This window comes from Eurytemora carolleeae, unplaced genomic scaffold, assembly GCF_000591075.1.
Source record: "Eurytemora carolleeae unplaced genomic scaffold, Eaff_2.0 scaffold836, whole genome shotgun sequence".
In the NCBI taxonomy this organism is placed as follows: Eukaryota; Metazoa; Arthropoda; class Copepoda; order Calanoida; family Temoridae; genus Eurytemora; species Eurytemora carolleeae.
This window is the reverse complement of record NW_019397983.1, coordinates 95,224-114,231: the sequence shown is the minus strand read 5'-3', so window position 1 is coordinate 114,231 and position 19,008 is coordinate 95,224. Positions and strand designations below refer to the sequence as shown.

General features: G+C 32.8%; 1 protein-coding gene across 2 annotated transcripts; it reads right to left on the bottom strand.

Annotated features, from left to right (window-relative positions):
- Positions 1-55: 55 nt before the first annotated feature.
- Positions 56-18,271, bottom strand: LOC111716516 (GTPase KRas). Of its 2 annotated transcripts, none has more exons than XM_023491997.1 (9): positions 18,223-18,271; positions 13,025-13,083; positions 11,502-11,600; positions 10,850-10,926; positions 8,711-8,762; positions 3,327-3,411; positions 2,054-2,088; positions 901-969; positions 56-229 (listed from the first exon to the last, which is right to left on the bottom strand). In XM_023491997.1, exons 1-9 carry the CDS (start codon positions 18,263-18,265, stop codon positions 134-136), a joined length of 615 nt encoding a protein of 204 aa, XP_023347765.1. In that variant the 5' UTR covers positions 18,266-18,271; the 3' UTR covers positions 56-133. The 2 variants fall into 2 exon arrangements, with proteins under 2 accessions (XP_023347765.1, XP_023347766.1); XM_023491998.1 differs by having other exon boundaries at positions 18,212-18,255.
- Positions 18,272-19,008: the final 737 nt, after the last annotated feature.

Here is a 19,008-nt window from a genome sequence, read left to right as displayed (position 1 = left end):
TGTTGCATTGATATATACGACGGCTTTTGTACTAAATGATTTTTGGAATAAAAAAAATAATTTTAAAGTGTATTTCCAAAAAACTATTACAATGTTTGTAAATTAATAATAAAGCTTGTTGGCTGGGTTTATGTCAACAAATTGTGCATCTTTTTTTGGATTTCTTTTTTGGTTTGAACAATATTTTTCTTTCTTGATCTTTCAGTTCTCGGACAATATCCTCGAAAACCTGAAATAATAAAAACTATATTTTTTTATATTCAACAAAAGTTTTAGCATACTTATTCATTTGCATGGTGTCAGTGACATTATGTATAATAAGTTATGAATGTTACTGGTTTCGCTAAGTTTTGTTAAAAATTTGAATAATAATAATAATAAATATGTTTATATGTTAATTAAACAATAGCCTTTGAAAAAATGCACAACTATTTTTAAACATGCGGAATGATGCACACAATTTGATTCATTCTTCTGATATCCATTACAACAGAGGCACTGGTATTAATTTGTTATGGCATATGCAACAAGATACATTTTGAAAATACTCAGAATAGTTAATTTTGCGCAATTACAAATGGAACCCCTTTTAAGATAACATTTTGTTCTAAATTCTGAATGTTTGACATTAACATATTCGAAACACTAGCTGTTCATACTTTAGAACACAGTTTATTGAAAACTCCATAGAGAGGGAGGTTGCAACCCCCCCCCCCCCGTCCATCCTGATAAGGTTAAAATTACTTGAGAGCTTATAGCTAATATTCAATATATACTTAACAACAACTTTTTTTTGGGGGGGGGGGGGGGGGGTATTGTTTTAGAGATGTTTTGAATTTTTTTTGTCGTTCGAACAATGCTCCACTTATTAACATCATTCTTTTAAATTGTTAGTCTAACCTTTTTCACGTTGATATCTGCTTTGGCAGATGTTTCTTCGAAAAATACTCCATAGTTTCTGGCGAGCTCCTGAACAATCTCATGGTTTAGCTTTTTTTTCTTGATTTTATCCTGGTGGGGGAAGGGTTAGATTTAAATTATGATTGACATCTTCTCTACGTTTCCATTTTGTGTATCCATGCTGTTTAAAAGCTTGATATAAATCAAATATGAAATCAAAAGTCGTCTTCATTATATTTATACAACCGCCCACCGGTCACCACCTTTCATGAAGGTAAAAGTAAAACTTTTGAATTTTTGATGATTTTAAACTGTTTACTTAACCATATTTCGACTGATGTCTGATTTACCCAAAATAGCCGGGGGGGGGGGATCAATGCTTTGGGGCTGAAAAAAGATTTGATAAGATGATATGAAGCATAGTTTAACGAATTTTTGCAAATTCACTAAATAAACCAAAAATTTATGTGTGAATCTATAAGTTATTAGAAAAATCGAAATAAAAAAATTATAGGGTGTCTATAATTTGTATTGAAATTTGTTTCCAAAAAATTTTGTTTTGTTCTTTTTGTGCTTTTAGCTTTAGTTTTCCAAAAAGCTGTCACATTTACATTCTAAAATCCAAAAACTAAAAGTGCCTCAAAAGAAAAGATATGTTTACTGTAGAAAAATCATGTTTTAAGGCAGTAGTAGGGCCTAGGTAGTTTAACTAAAGCTTTGATTTTTATCTTAAACAATACAAATATATCTCCATGAAAACTTTTTAAATTTAAACTTCTTAGCTTAAATATAACTTTTTAAGTTATCGCGCAAAAACAAAGGGGGTGGGGGGAATCATATTGACGGCTGAACATTTTTTTAAACGTTGTTTTTTAGTTCTTTAGGTAAAATTATTTTCGACTATTGGCTCACGTAACGATTAAAAAAGTTTTGCATTTTTAAAATTTCTCAATACTTCCGCCAATTCTGCTAACAACAAATTAAGTATTTAAACATTTTCATCTCAATTCTAAAGTAGATAAGAAAAACGTTTAAGATTGTTTTAAGTCTCTGATGAGTAAAATCGAAACAACCAAAAGGAGATGGAGAAGGTGGGATTTTGACATCTTTTAATTTCTTATTTTTATGATTTATTTAATATTTAATACTTTACCTCTCCATCACTTCGTGAAACCTTTCTTACTTCACCTTGTAAATATCATAAATAATATTAATATTAAATACAACTTTTTAATTTAATGAAAAGAAAAAGAAATTTACATTTTTTATTATCTGTGAACATCATTAAAATGGGAAACTTTTTCTTTAACAATTAACATTTCAAAACCGTCTGTTTGATTTATAATGAACTCTTAAAGTTAAAAAAAAGTTTCAGGATTTCATTTACCTTTGGATTGATCTTCAGCAGTTGGGAGATAATTCACATTTGGATTGATCTTTAGCAGTTGGGAGATCATTTACCTTTAAATTGATCTTTAGCAGTTGGGAGATCATTTACCTTTGGATTGATCTTCAGCAGATGGGAAATCATTTACCTTTGGATTGATCTTCAGCAGTTGGGAGATCGTTTACCTTTGAATTGATCTTCAGCAGTCGGGAGATCATTTACATTTGGATAAATCTTCAGCAGTTGGGAGATAATTTACATTTGGAGTGATCGTCAGCAGTTGGGAGATCATTTACCTTTGGATTGATCTTCAGCCATCGGAAGATCATTTACATTTTGGTAGATCTTCAGCAGTTGGGAGATCATTTACATTGGGATTGATCGCCAGCAGTTTGCAGATCATTCACTTTTGGATTGATCTTCAGCAGTCGAGAGATCATTTACATTATGATAGATCTTCAGCAGTTGGGAGATCATTTACATTTCGATTGATCGCCAGCAGTTGGGAAATCATTCACTTTTGGATTGATCGTCTGTAGTTCGGAGATCATTTATCTTTGGATTGATCTTCAGAAGTTGGGAGATCATTTATTCACATTTGGATTGATATTCAGCAGTTGAGAGATCATATACCTTGGGTTTGATCTTCTGTAGTTGGGAGATCATCCACCTTTGGATTAATCTTCATTAGTTGGGAGATAATTCACCTTGGATCTGATTGTCAGAAGTTGGGAGATCAATTACCTTTGGATTGATCTTTAGCAGTTGGGAGATAATATTTACCTCTGGATTGATCTCATTAGTTGGGAGATCGTTTACCTTTGGATTGATCTTCAGCAGTTGGGAGATCATGTACCTTTGGATTGATCGTCAGCATTGGGAGATCATTTATAATTGGGTAAATCGCCTGCAGTTGGGAGATCATTTACCTCTGGATTGACCTCATTAGTTGGGAGATCATTTACCTTTGGATTGATTATCAGTAGTTGGGAGATCATTTACCTTTGGATTGATCTTCTGCAGTTGGGAGATCGTTTACCTTTGGATTGATCGTCAGCAGTTGGGAGATCACATTTATTTCCAATTATTATTGTTGGTGGTAACTCAGTATTGTCTGGTATACCCTAAATAGAATATCTTCTTTATATTTAAAGGTTTAATCTCTGTTTGGGTGTCTGTTTGTTTGTTTGTCCGATCATAACTCAAAAACCTCTGGACCAATATTTGCCTCAAATTATTATTGGGGAATTCAAGAGACCCACGAGAATATGTTTTTAGCTTGGGTTTAAGAGTTTAATTTGAGTGGGTCGGCTTTAATAGCGAAAATTTAGTTTCCCGGTAAAATCGTTCAAATGCGGGTAAACTGCTGGAGTAACTAGTATAAGATAAAAAAGGTATAGAATATAAATGATAATATGTAATAATTTCACTTATATATATTTACAGTTAAAAATGAAAACCTAAAATGGTTCTTTTCTTAACAATTTTTGTTCTAAGGAATGTTTTGGACCTTAGATATTTCAAAATAAGAATTCTGATAGATCAAATAATCTATTTATGAAATATCACGGGTTTACATAATTAGATTGCAAAGATATAGAGCAATTAGAAATTTTCTTTTGTGGCAAAGACACATTTTCCTTTCCTTCTTAAGTTTTTTAGTTTTTGATGTAAACCTCTCTTGTCCCCCCTCCTTCTCCCCCTAAATTTGCTTTTGTTTGACATGATGATGCTTTGAAATTATTATAAGCAACATTTTAAATTATTACGTTTCAATAGTAAAAAGCCAAGATTGAGTGGAATAACGAAGCATCATTGCACAAAACTATATTTACATAATAACGATACAAACGATTAGTGTTGGATCAAGTAAAGTTTATATAACCTGAGGCAAATATATTTATATGTGACTCTTCTGATCAGATACTTTGTGCTAACTGCTGAGGTCTTGGGGGATTTGGGGATGATATGGCCGATGATACTAGGGCTGGGCGTTGTTCCTGAGGAACAATCATTCTTTCACAAGAACAAATGGAACGATTAAGAATGCTCCAGTCATTCCGAAAAAAGAACAGATTCATAGAAGGCATTCTTAAAAATGTTGGTTTCACTTTAACTTCTGTATATCTATATAATAAAACAAGACATTCCTATTTATATATGTTGCATATAGCCGGCCATATGGCTGGACCGATTGGGCTGAAATTTTTTTTGGACACTCATGGGTGTTTTAGGCTAAAAAAATCGAAATTTTTTTTCATGGGCAACGCCAGGCCCTTCAGCTAGTTTTACATATTAAGGATTTTAGGACTCCCACCCCTCCCCCCGCTCTCACTAAATTATACATTTCTCGGCCCAGAAATTATCTAAGCTTATTCTTTTAACCCTAAATTTAGAATATATAATTTAAAGTATATTTTATTATAAACTCGTAATTTTTTTACTTTTTAACTCTTTATCTAAAATTTTTTTGTCTTGGATGGAATCGTTCTTTAGTAAGAACAGAATGGGGGATGGAAACGTTCTTGACTAAGAACAAAACGGGGGGATGGAACCATTCTTTGACTAAGAACGTCAAGAATGGAACAGACCAGAATGACCATTATTCTACCCAGAATGGAACGGAACGGGACAGTACGGAATGAAAACGGAACAATTGAAAAAAGGAATGAAAATGGAAGGATCTATGTGAAGGCCCTTGTTCAAGAACGGAATGGAACAATTTCAAAAAAGTCGGAACATGCCCAGCCCTAGATGATACTGCATTCCTTCCTGGCTAGATAAATACCGTTTCACTCCTTTCCATTGTCGTCTTCCTTTTCAGTCCATAAACTACTCTCCCATCTGTTTATACTTCCTGTCCTACTTCCTGGTCTACTTCTTGGCCTTCTTCCTGACCTACTTTCTACTGTGTATCCTGACTTATTATCAACAACTGACTTATCAATTGTGATACTCCCTGTCTGTTTTATCTTTTCCAGAGATGATACTCTAATCATGGTTGATGCTTTGCTCTCCTTTGATGTACTCCTTTTCTTCGTTCTTGGGGGACCTACGGGTTAAAGAGTTTTCTTCCATGCTTCACTGAATAGTGATTTCATGGTTCCCACAATTGAGGAAACTGATTTCATCAATGTTTTGGGCACTGAAGGCACTCCTGGACGAGTCAATTGGTCTTCGGTGTCCTCAGTCCTGTAGAGAGAACACATTTTTCTACTGTCTTGGTTAATCTTCCAGATCTTCTACTTCCTGAACTTGATGAACCTGTTGCTGTTGAATATGTTTTTTTCTGTAATCCCAAGTTCTGATCTTGATTCTTTTTGTGTCTCGGGTTAAATTCTCTGTTTTATTTCTTGTGAGGCTGCAGAGGTCCCTTGATCCTCTAAAATCCTCTCATCTTGTAACATCTGGGTTAGTTCTCCTTCTCCAATCTCATCCAGATCAAAATGGCGGTTGAAGTCTTGCTCTGGCGAACTTCTGTTGCTCCTCTGATCCTGGTCTGATCATGGTTGATGTCTTCATAGAATTTGTCAACCAAACTTTTATTTACTTTACATGGTAAATTGATACCTGATAGCTTGTCCTCTAACTGCATCACAGCTTCTTTAGGTAGTCTTGGTAATAGAAAAATTTGATGCAGATCTCGTTCTCCCATTTTCTTTGTGAGTCTGAGTTTGCTAACATGAGCAATGTACTCGTGAGGATTTTGAACCTCAATTTCTTTGATTCACAAATTCCATTACGCACAGCAGACTGCTCTAATTTAACCATAGACTAAGCCGTCTATTTTGAGTTCATCACTCCAACAATTTTACTAAACAGGAACTTGACAAATGATTCCTTGACTTCAATGGTGGAGTCAATCCAGTCTACCGCAATTCTTGAGTTTGCTGTGCTTCTAGGATTTGGGTTTCTGCCTGGTTCTGTGAAATCAGTCTTCTTAAACTTTTTTTGTGATCTGTACTTCTCCGAGGTCAGGGCTGCTTCCAACTTTTTTGACTCTGCTACAATTAAATCATTAGGGTTAACCAGGGCTTGTTACACTTGCTAGAGCAGTAACCAGGCCAGATACTCAGCCTCTGTTGCCTCCATGCTTCCAGGGTGGACAGGCTCTGTTGAACTTTTTATTTTATTAAAACCCAAATACCGCTGTTGTTTTCCTGGCAGTGTACTCGTTAGTTGTCTTTGTTTACTGATTAGTGTTGAATCGATACACACAGATGTCTAGATTCTATGTTAAACAAAACAATCTGGCTTGAATGAACTTTCGAGGGTGTACTCGAAAATATGGGTATGTCACCATATAGACTTGAAATTAATTCAGTAATAAAAAGCCAAGATTGAGTGGAATATCAAAGCATGGTTGCACACAAGCTAAATTTACATTATAACAATACAAATGATAAGTGTTGGACCAACTAAAGTTGATTTAAATCAATGCAACATTCGCCTGAGGCAAATATTTTCATTTGAACCTTCTGATCAGATAATTTGTTAGAACTGCCCAGGATTTGGGGCATAACATGGTCAATGACACTGCTTTCTTCCCCGGCTAGATAAATGCCGTTTCACTCCTTTCTCCAACATCGATCCTCCCCTAGCTCCACCGTTTAAACCATATCAACTTGATATCTACCAGATAAGAAAGGGTTCAATAGCCTAGAGGGTCCAACCACGTTATACATACTAAGGCTACAAACATACTGGGGTTCAATATCCTTTTTGAATTAGGTCTGGATTGTTTGGCTTTATTCTTGGATTGCATTAGTTTGGCTTTATTTCTCTGCTTGGGAGCAATGAACTGTGCGATACTATATACACAATACACATTTAGAACCCTTGGTTAGGTTCACATTAAAATATTTACAAATTTACAAATTGAAGATCGATTAAAATTGGACACGTAACATATTTATATCTTTTAAAGGGAGTGTTCACAAAAAATGAAAGGGGGTATAGGCTTACGTCGAAAAATATTCTATATTCTATATTGCTATTTATCTTACTTCTATCTGTTGCGTCTATAAGGAGAAAATTGTTAAAAACGACTTATAATTAAGAACGTAGCATCCATACAAATTCAGAAAGTTACAATATTAGACTAGGATTGGAAACAAATCAATTTAAATCCAAACAAATCATTCAGTTATCACAAACTATAATCATGGATTATGTTTTGATGCATTCGTATAAAGTTGAAATTTCATAATATTTTTTTATTTTTTTATTTTTTTTAGATCTAAATATTTATTTTGAGCAGAGATTAAGATATTACAATTACAACTTTCATAAATGGAAAAACTACATTATTTATTTTCTATATAAATGATTCATATGATAGACACATATTAGACTTTAAATGCCAGTAAAATTTTTTGCAGCTGACTCCCTCGTCATCCATTGCTGAGAAACAACAGAACTTCCTGTAGTTATTAACCAACTGATATTTAATTTGGTTGTCTACTTTTTCATATGCTCTAATTGCGTTGTGTCTAACTGGGCAAACTGTACAATCTTTTTCTTCACAGAAAGTAAAAACTGGGTTTGCAATGTTTACCTCTGTTTCTTCTCCTTCTCCTGTTGACGGGTCGAGAAACTCTAGAAAATGAGAAAAATTCTTCTCCATCTTTAGTCCACAGGTTAAGCTTGATATCCAGTACTAGATCCACTCCTTCCCTATACAACTCCAAGAGTTTATGTGTAATTCTCATTGTTTATGTTTTAAACTCCCCGCCATAGCAACAGCTAGCTGGGTCAGCTGGAATCAGGCTAGGATAGAGAGAGTCACAGAGATGTGTTGTTGCTAGCAGGGTTAGGGGGAGACTGAAGGGTTAGGGGGAGATATGTTACTTTTGAACACATTCATTCCTGTTTCGAGGATTTTTGATAATGAAAACAACATTTTCATATTTTCTGGAAATGCTCGAAAATCCAGCGCCAGCCGTAAAGACAAAATATTGATAAAAATTTTTTTTTTTATGAAATATCAACTTTTTACTGATGCGTCGAAAAATAATCTATTATTATAGATTGCGATATCTAAATGATGTTTTGGAAATAAATTTATTTTTTTATGATCCGAGTCTAATATTGCAGCTTATGAATTTGTATGGACGGTACGTTCTTTGGTATGATTTGTTTTTAACAATTTTCTCCTAATAGATGCAACAGATAAAAGTAAAATTAGCAGCGATCAGCATCGAACATTTTTCGTCGTAAGCCTATACCAACTTTCATTTTTCGGGAGCACTCTCTTTAACCTGAAAATCATAGAAAATGTTTATACAAGAACGGATAAAAATAGTCAAAAAACAATTAAGATTGTTCAACCCTTTCTTCATGGAAGCAATGGGCCTGAACAGATTTATTTGATACCGACATCAATTACACCTAATGAATTAAAATTTGTAAATGTCTACTCACCCTGGCTGTTTTCATTCCTTGTATTCTATCCTCTACATCCTTCATACTTAAACTTAAAAATAATATGCAAGCTTTATTAGATTGAAAATCAAATAAATAGAAAAACTATATTTGATTGAAAATTAACAGTAGAAAAGGAGTGGAAATGGAGTTTGACGATGCTGATTTTTCCATTTTAAATGGATAAGGAAGACATTTAAGAATATAACAAAATATTTCTAAAGAAGGTCTAATTAGACATAGTTAATAAGGTGGAAACAACCTAGTTTACAGATCTAATAGAATCAAATATATACATTTATAAAGATGTCTTACAAACACATTGGCAATATACAGTGGGTCGGCGATTATCGCAATGCAATGAAAACGACTTTTATTATTTTTATTAATATTACTTTGATCCCTATATAAAAAAACAAAGAGATAATTGACAACTTCTCTTTGTTAAAATGTTTAATTGTTTCTGCTGTTTGAAAGCTTGGTAAAAAATCAAAATTAAACTACAAAGTCGTCTTCATTTTATTGATATATACGACAACGACTGTAGAAGAAAAAATCTGATACAAAAGTTCTTAAAAAACACAGCGTTTGTCGAAAGAGAGTAATAAACATAATAAAGGCTAGAAGGTCTGAATCTATGTATAAACTAGTGAAAAGGGCTCTAGATTAAAGATATGAAGTTTCTCATGTTTAAAGCCACATTTATTGAGGTCCGCTTACCAAACAAAAAAATTAGACCGCAAACTTTAAGGTTTTAAATGACAAAAAAGGGCAAAGAAAATCAAAGGGGTGGGGGCACCAAACGCCCTCCCAACCTTCCAGCTTATTTAAGGTTAATGAGACAGCATGGGTCAGAGAATGATTGTTTTTAGTTAATCAGATTTTAGAGATTAATCTTTTAATTTTTTATTTCTAATTACTTACAGTAAAATTAGAGTAGTTTAATTATTACAATTCTGAAAATAAATTTTCATCATCTCTTGATAAGCATTCATCCTTGTTAAAAAAGTACTTTTTATTTTAACTATTTTTCATTTACCAGCATAATAAATTCATATTATATCTCTTTCACCCAGGACGAACCAGGGCGAGATGCGCTCGGTTTCTTCAATTCGAATTCAAACTCGTTTATGGTCTGTAATTTAACAATTTTTAACTAGAGTTGTCTTTTTATACATTTTCCTTTAAAACGCATCCACCGACAAAATAGTAAAAAGAAGAATAAGAATAATATTTATGTTTGATTAGTTTTGATAGACAGGACCAAACTGTTTTAATCAATTATTAAGATTAAGTATATAACATGTGTCTTATATAAGAAGTACAAATCAGGGATCCCCAAATTTTTCTTTACAAAATAAATTTGCAGTACAATTTTTATATATACCCAATTATATATATATATGTGCCTGCAGAGTACACAAAGCTATGTTAGTTCCTGGTAGGGTTGGTAATCGTTTTTGAAAACGATCGTTTAACGATCGTTTTTTGCTTCGTTAAACGATCATTTTTAAAAACGATCGTTTCGTTTTCTCAAAAAAACGATCGTTTTTAAAACAACCCACTCGTTTTGAACTGTTAGAAAACGAAGAACAATCGTTTTTGAAAACGATCATTTTCAGAAAAACGATNTTGGTTCTACATGTCTGATACATAGTACACAGAGCTATGGTAATTCCTGGTATATATTCCTTGGTTCTAACCGTCTGATATAGAATACACGGAGCTATATTGTTAGTTCCCGTTATATATTCCTTGGTTCTACCTTTCACATACAGAGTACACGGAGCTATATTTTTAGTTCCTGTTATATATTCCTTGGTTCTACCTGTCTTTTCCTGGTATATATATTTCTTGGTTTTACCTGTCTTTTCATGGTATATATTCCTTGGTTCTACCTGTCTTTTCCTGGTATATATATTCCTTGGTTCTCCCTGTCTTTTCCTGGTATATATTCCTTGGTTCTACCTGTCTGATACAGAGTACTCAAAGCTACAATGCCTGGTATATATTCCTTGGTTTTACCTGTCTGATACAGAGTACACAAAGCTACAATGCCTGGTATATATTCCTTGGTTTTACCTGTCTGATACAGAGTACACAAAGCTACAATGCCTGGTATATATTCCTTGGTTCTACCTGTCTGATACAGAGTACACGAAGAGGAATCCCTCGGCATTCTTATAATACTGATCCCGGGTCCCGATCACATTATCCTTAAAGGAATCGTTGACTAAATTTAAAGCATTACTCTGTATTTATTTACAGATAATGGCGTTTTCTGAGTTACAAAAATAAAGTTATAATTGTAATTCAATTTTGGAAACTTCTGACAATTTTCTTCGGTGTCTCTGCTGCTTGATTCCGATAGGTTTAGTTTAATAGTCGAAGGTGCAGATGGAATTAATCTTTACCCGGATAGAAAACTATTTTGCAGAAACAAAGCATGTGTAGGATGCTGGTGTAAATTATTATTATTATAAAGATTTATTCACACACAAAGATTTATATACATATATAAATGGTGTAGTTAAAATTTGTTTAAATAAATTTTTTTTTGAAAATACAGGTTTCCAGAAGAAAAGAGAAAAAATATGCAAAATTATGCACAAATAGAAAACATTGATTTTTACTCACTACATAACATATTTATCATTTCAGTTATTACGTAATCATCGAATCCTTCAACATTCATTAATCAAATACCGGAAGGCCACTTAAAGTTACATCATTAATGTTTTAAAGGTAAAAAAAAATTTCTTAAATTTTCAGGATGAATTGGATATCTTACTTGTCCAGCTGTATCCAGTATTTCCATATTTGTAGGTTCACCATCAACCATAAAGTTCTCTTTATAGTAGAAATCCTCTATAGTTGGATCATACGTCTCCTAAACTCATGCTAGTACAGTCAGACCCATAAAACTGTTAAATAGGACGACGACATTTAAAAAGAGCAAATAGCTTCACCAGTAGCTTGAAGGTCAACTCATCAAGAACAGTTTAGCCCAGAACTTCGGAGGCTTGGACAGAATTTATGAAATGTTATCTTGACAATTTTTTAATGGGGTTTATACTCTTATATGATTAATCACATCTAAATCATAGTAATTGAAAAAAAATAAATAAATAGCCATGAAATATGCGGCAACAGTGTTGAAGAGCTCCATGTAATTATTCAATTAAAAAACAGAATATCTGCAGCATTCCATTATCAGTAGCTGTAGAAAACGACATTTTATAACTTCTGCCGATGTCTCCTAAGTTTTAGTTTAAACTGTAGTATGGGTCCGTGTAAACTGCAAAGTGCACACAATGTCTAACATTCGTCTTTCAATTCTACATTATTATAGGTCTTACTGTATTTTCTCGTAGATATCATTTATGAATGAGAGAAAGGTAACTAAACTAGACACGACACGTTCAACTACTGTTTTAGCAACTTAAACCCATCAATCTCTGAAAACACTGCATTCATACTTTTCCAATCTCTCCGTCAAATAAAATAAATAAATAAATAAAATAAAATATGCACTTAAAATAATATTTTATAATTATATAGGAAACTATTATTTTGCTACATTTTGGGGATATTTTGCTTCAGGTTTTATCCCAACAAACTGAACAGAACTTGCTAAAACAAAATATTCAAGAAATATAGAATAGTACATGTTGAGACTGTGACTGTGAACTGATCTGTATAAACGCTGACAGTTCAATTCTATGGAATAGTCTGGGACGGAATTTTATGAATTGAAAAAAGATTGCTGAACTGCTTAGTGCCAGCCGGTTTAACTAATTCAACTTGAATCACCGAATTAAAGTTAAATTTAAATACAGTAATTGAATTGTCTCTTCAACATAGTTCAACGACTTCTCGCAATTCATAAAATATGGTCTCAAAACAGTAATTAAATATACATAAATACTTTCTTTATGAGAAGTTGCATAGCTTAATAATGATAATGTGTCACTGAGAAAAGGGATGTGCATAAAATATTAAATATGGTTTTAGGATAAACTCTATTTCAATTATTTAATCAATACAAATTGCTTTCATATCTGAACAATAACATAAAGCATATAAAATAAGTTCCCGGCGTTGCCCATTACATTTAGAACCGCTTAAAAAAATACATGAGAGAATAGCTTTATTATATAGATAGCTGAGGCCGGAAAAATGTTTGTTTAACTACAGCATTTTCTTTTCGGAAATAAAACTGGGTTGTAATCAGTAGGTTTTTTTTGGTTTATTTCATACCTCATTTTAGTAATTAGTGAGCACTCCCTTTAATTTATCCTAAATTATAGTTACCATATATTTATTGTGAAGCATTCTGGTGGTTAAACAGGATTTTCCAACTCCTCCTCCTCCTGTAAACGTACAGGGTGTTTTAATTAACATGGGAATTAAGTGACGACTTTCACATCGTCTTCGATCCATGTGGCATTTTTTCATGAACACAATAATTACAGTATTCCAGTTTACACATCTAAATATCGAAAACGCCTGGTCTTGAGATTTTCAAAATTAGATCTATCATCTCTAGGGGTCTGCCAGCCAGAGGTCTACCATTTTTGTATCTTAAAAATTGACGGATTGCAAAATTTGTACAAATTTCAATTTATTTAATAAATCAAAATTGTCTTTATATCTTATATCTTCGTCAATTTTTAAGATACAAGAAAGGTAGACCACTTTATAAAAAGCTTGTCAGACGTACAGCCTCGTTTTTATACTTTCTTTCCCATGCATTGAATATCAGTTTGTTGGGACACCCTATATAATACAGGTGGTTTATTAATCCCTCCATGGACAATATAATTGAAGGAGGGATATAATCCCTTTATGGATAATATTTTTGAAGGGGAATTATTAGTCCCTCCATGGGATAATATCATTGAAGGGGGGATTATTAATACCTTCATGGATAATATCATTGAAGGATTATTAATCCCTTCATGGATAATATCATTGAAGGAGGGATATAATCCCTTTATGGATAATATTTTTGAAGGGGAATTATTAGTCCCTCCATGGGATAATATCATTGAAGGGGGGATTATTAATACCTTCATTGACAATATCATTGAAGGATTATTAATCCCTTCATGGATAATATCATTGAAGGATTATTAATCCCTTCATGGACAATATTATTGAAGGGGGGATTATTAATCCCTTCATGGACAATATCATTGAAGGATTATTAATCCCTTCATGGATAATATTATTGAAGGGGGGATTATTAATCCCTTCATGGACAATATCATTGAAGGATTATTAATCCCTTCATGGATAATATCATTGAAGGATTATTAATCCCTTCATGGAAAATATTATTGAAGGGGGGATTATTAATACCTTCATGGACAATATAATTGAAGGGGAATTATTAATCCCTTCATGTATAATGTCATTGAAGGGGGGATTATTAATACCTTCATGGACAATATTATTGAAGGGGGGATTATTAATCCCTTCATGGACAATATTATTTAAGGGGGATTATTAATCCCTTCATGGACAATATTATTTAAGGGGGATTATTAATACCTTCATGGATAATATCATTGAAGAATTATTAATCCCTTCATGTATAATATCATTGAAGGATTATTAATCCCTTCATGTATAATATCATTGAAGGATTATTAATCCCTTCATGGATAATATCATTGAAGGATTATAAATCCCTTCATGTATAATATTATTGAAGGGAAATTACTTATCCCTTCATGGATAATTTACCATCTGATTCGTTGGATTAATTTTTACTTCTTCTAAATACATTACATCCGTCCAGAAAATACGAGACTTTTCCACGGATTAAGCACTTAATTGCTTCAAAATATCAGTTTCTTTATATATATATATATCGATTTTGTATTGATCTTCATTTCGATCGTTTATTATACAGAGATTTTTTCAATAAAACATAATCTAACGTACATATTAAATATTGCTACACCTTTAAAAAAAGGAAACTACGATATCTGTCTTATTTTTCCTCGAATGAAGATGTAATTAAGGGTTCCGTTGTGAATCAGGAATGCACCTCCTTTATTGTGTGGTCGCTTAAAATTACATTGACCTTTCCGTTAACCCTCAAGAAATACATGTATCGACTGAACAATGGCAGTTTGATTATAAAATTAAATTACTTCAGTAACCAGTCAGCTTGGAAACCCTACTTTGAATTGAATTTATAGTTTTCCCTAAACAAGACAACCTATAACGATTTAACCAAGCTAATAACATTCCCGTGGTTTTACCGAGTTGACCAATCAAATCAACCAAGGGGTTTTATGGGTAATAATCGAACACAATGACAAACAGATAAACGGACATATCACCACTTTATACAGAATTAATTTCTATATTTAACATGCATACATGGATTTATTTTTATCATCAATCTCTGGAAATCAACCCCTCCCCCCTCACCCACCTTTCCTCTGACCCCGCACTGTGGGGCATTTAATGGGGTCATGAGGGGGTGACTGTCACAATACTCTTCTTTAAATGCATTTTTCTTGTGTTTCATGGTGAGAATGGACAAACTTATATTCTGATAATCTTTTCATTTACAAACATTGTGTTAATTGTAGCATGCATTGATTTATAATGATTTCAATTTATAGTTACTTTTCCCGTTCATAAATTTCTTAAGAATGGATTTGTAATCCCGCAATATATTTAGATGTCGTCTTTGTTACAGCGATTATTTTGGAAGAAAAACATATTTTATAGTAAAAGCACAAAAAAACAAAGGGGTTTCGAAATAATCTAAATATGTAAATAGATTCTGACATCCTGCATGCAAATCAGATGTAAGGTCTCCAGCCGCAGAGTAGTCAGAGTAGCGTATTGAAAAATCCTACTTTAAGGGTTTTCAATGAAATAACATTTAAACAATTTAGAGACTTCAAAAAATATTGGAAATGACCCCCCTATAATACCCCACTGTGCCCCACCCTCCTCATCCACCTTTCCTCTGACCCCCCCCCCCTCATCTTACCTTTCCTATGACCCCACCCCCACACTTCATTGATTAAGTAAAACACCGAGACCAATTATCTATTAAATTTTTTTTTTTCTTCTTATTTATTGGTTATATACAGTCTCTAATTGAATAAACAAAAATAAAATTCAAAGAACTGAAGGAGACTCTTTATAATTGGATTACAGGTTTCCCAAGTTTCATTATTAAAGGACTGTAAGCGTAATTTCAAAGAGGGCACGCACGAATTTGAACGGTACCCTTATAACCTTTGTACAGAGATATATGAGATAAATTTATAGATTGCCACTTTAAATTTCGCGAACTTACCTTATTTTCTTGTCTCTTTGAAAAAGAAACAACAATTACAATCAATAAGATTATTATGCGGAAAATCAAGAATTGTTCAAACAATGACTATTAAAGTGTTCTGTAGGAGAATCATACTTTTAAAGGGTACTACAGGTGAATCTGACTTTTAAAGGGTACTACAGGTGAATCTGACTTTTAAAGGGTGAATCTGACTTTTAAAGGGTACTACAGGTGAATCTGACTTTTAAAGGGTACTACAGGTGAATCTGACTTTTAAAGGGTACTACAGGTGAATCTGACTTTTAAAGGGTACTATAGGTGAATCAAACATTTAAAGGGTACTACAGGTGAATCAGAATTTTAAAGGGTTCTATAGGTGAATCAGACTTTTAAAGGGTACTATTGCATGAATCAGACTTTTAAAGGGTACTTTAGGTTAATCAGACTTTTAAAGGGTACTATAGGTGAATCAGACTTTTAAAGGGTACTATAGGTGAATCTGACTTTTAAAGGGAACTATAGGCGAATCAAACTTTTAAAGGGTACTATGGTGAATCGGACTTTTAAAGGGTACTTATAGGTGAATCGGACTATTAAAGGGTACTATATGTGAATCAGACTTTTAACCCTATTCCTGCTGGGGGGGGGGGTCAATTTGACCCCCACCCCCTGTAGTTTTTTTTTACTCAAAAAGTATTGGTCTGAGGCTGCTGAAATTTTCTATTTTTTCCTAAATACCCAAAGCCCTCTCTTTAGACCTAAAACCGGGCTTTAATACTAACTGCCTAAGTCCTCAGGCATACTACCTGAATGACTGCTTTTTCCTGTAACAAACTAAATCTTTGTTTTGACCCACTTTCACTTGTCAGATTTTGATGAAATTTAACTTTTTGGAAAGCCTTTGACATAAGGAAACGAATTTCACAAGTTTGGCGAAAATAAATTGCAATTTTTTTGCAAACAACCTGTCAAAGAAAATTTGCACATTTTTAGTTTTTCTTGATTAAAATTCAGGTTATCTAAAATTTTGCAAAAATTTTTGCATATTGCATTGTCAAGGGCTTTTCAAAAATGTATAATTTTTCATTTGTTGGACAATTTTTTTCTTGTAAACATTTTTAATATATAACTGGATTTTGCGATAAAAAATTCAATTTTTGCATATTTGCAAATTTTTTGCAGATTCTAAAAGAAGAGCACAAGAGCTTTCCAATGGTGTATCATTTGTCATATTTGGACATCAAACATGGGATTTAGAGGGGGGGGGNAAATCGGACTTTTATTGGGTACTATAGGTAAATCGGACTTTTATTGGGTACTATAGTTAAATCGGACTTTTATTGGGTACTATAGGTAAATCGGACTTTTAAAGGGTACTATAGGTAAATCGGACTTTTATTGGGTACTATAGGTGAATCAGACTTTTATTGGGTACTATAGGTAAATCGGACTTTTAAAGGGTACTATAGGTAAATCGGACTTTTATTGGTTACTATAGGTAAATCGGACTTTTAAAGGGTACTACAAGTGAATCAGACTTTTGGAATGAAGAGTAATTGGTATATTATGTTCTCAGTCCTTTTAAATTTACGTTACTAGATGAGATTACATTACAACAAACCTAATTTGATTTATGCAATAATATATTATTGATAATCAATTATTTAATGACGAATTAATTTGACGTTAACAAAACATTTTTTTTATTTCAAATTTAGTTTGATTCTGTTTCTTAATATATTCCATCCGTCTTCATCTCTATATAGTGAGAACCAGGAAACAGTGGAATTCTCGTCATCTTATTTTTTATTTTAATTATAAAATGTCACTGAGTATTTTATAATTGGCAGCGAAAATAATTTTAAAGTTTCTTTTAAACTTGAGGATCAATGCTTAATCCCTGAATTAAAGTAATCCAATGACCAATGAATTAAAGTAATCCCGGTGCAGACTGCAGGGATGACCAATACGTGATATTGAAAAGGGATTAGATTAATGTTTAGGTTTTCAATGATCGATTCTGATTTACAGCACAAAAGTTCAGTATGATATCGGTATCCAATAGGAAACTTATCTATATCCGAAGATTCACAACACAAGTTCTGATTTCTGAACATTTTCATGAAAATCAGTTTCAACAATTGCAAACTTTCTTTAATATTGTTTTTATATTTTTTAATAACTACCGAGAGCTTACCCATGACAGCAAGCTTGTAAATTCTTTTCTGGGGAGGCTCCATTTTGAATAATCTGAAATTTATGAAAAAAAAATATATATTTTGTAGCTTTTATAAACCGAAAACAAAAAAAGCTAGAAAGAAAATAATACAGTTTTTTTGATTTAAAAACGTCTTGACAATATTTTAATTAAAAGAATGAACAAAGACGACATTATTTCCAGTTTTTGTATTCACTGTTGTTGCACATAAATCTACTTTCCACTTTTATCCCGCATAATATCTCGACTTTACTACCCTTCCCCTTATCTTGGAGGAGTCCAAACCAAAGAATATACTCCGGCACTACCTCTGTACTCTGTCAAAGGACATCATTGAATAGTAATAATTTTAACTAGTGAATACTTAAGTCCGCGAATAATTCTGCTTAAACAACCGGGGTTATATTTTCAGAATTAACATCCAAATATTTAGATTGATCGGATCACATCCTTTGATCTCAAATCAATCCTTAATTACCCAGACAAAAACAACTAGTAAGTTACCCACTGAAACATTAAAAACTATTTTATACCAATATTGATTTGACTAAAACAGTATTTACTTTATTTGTAGGTTTGAAATAAATCAGTTTATTGGTTTATTTGCAAATTTGTGTCTGTGTTAAGAAGAGCCTTAGAACCTGATCTCTAATGCCTCGATTTGTGTCAATAACTGTATGTACCATATTCTACAGGGTTACCCACAAAGGATAAAACTTCAGACACGACGGCACTGTCTGTTTCCTTATATTCATGATTCCCTTA

Bases quoted from the DNA above. Each gene is read 5' to 3' on its own strand.
- LOC111716516 (XM_023491997.1), bottom strand. From the start codon at position 18,265: ATGGAGCCTCCCCAGAAAAGAATTTACAAGCTTGCTGTCATGG. The intron at 970-2,053 runs GTAAAGTATTAA...GAGATTGTTCAG, and splicing joins TTTCACGAAGTGATGGAGAG to GAGCTCGCCAGAAACTATGG. The intron at 230-900 runs GTTAGACTAACA...TTATTATTTCAG, and splicing joins CAGATATCAACGTGAAAAAG to GTTTTCGAGGATATTGTCCG.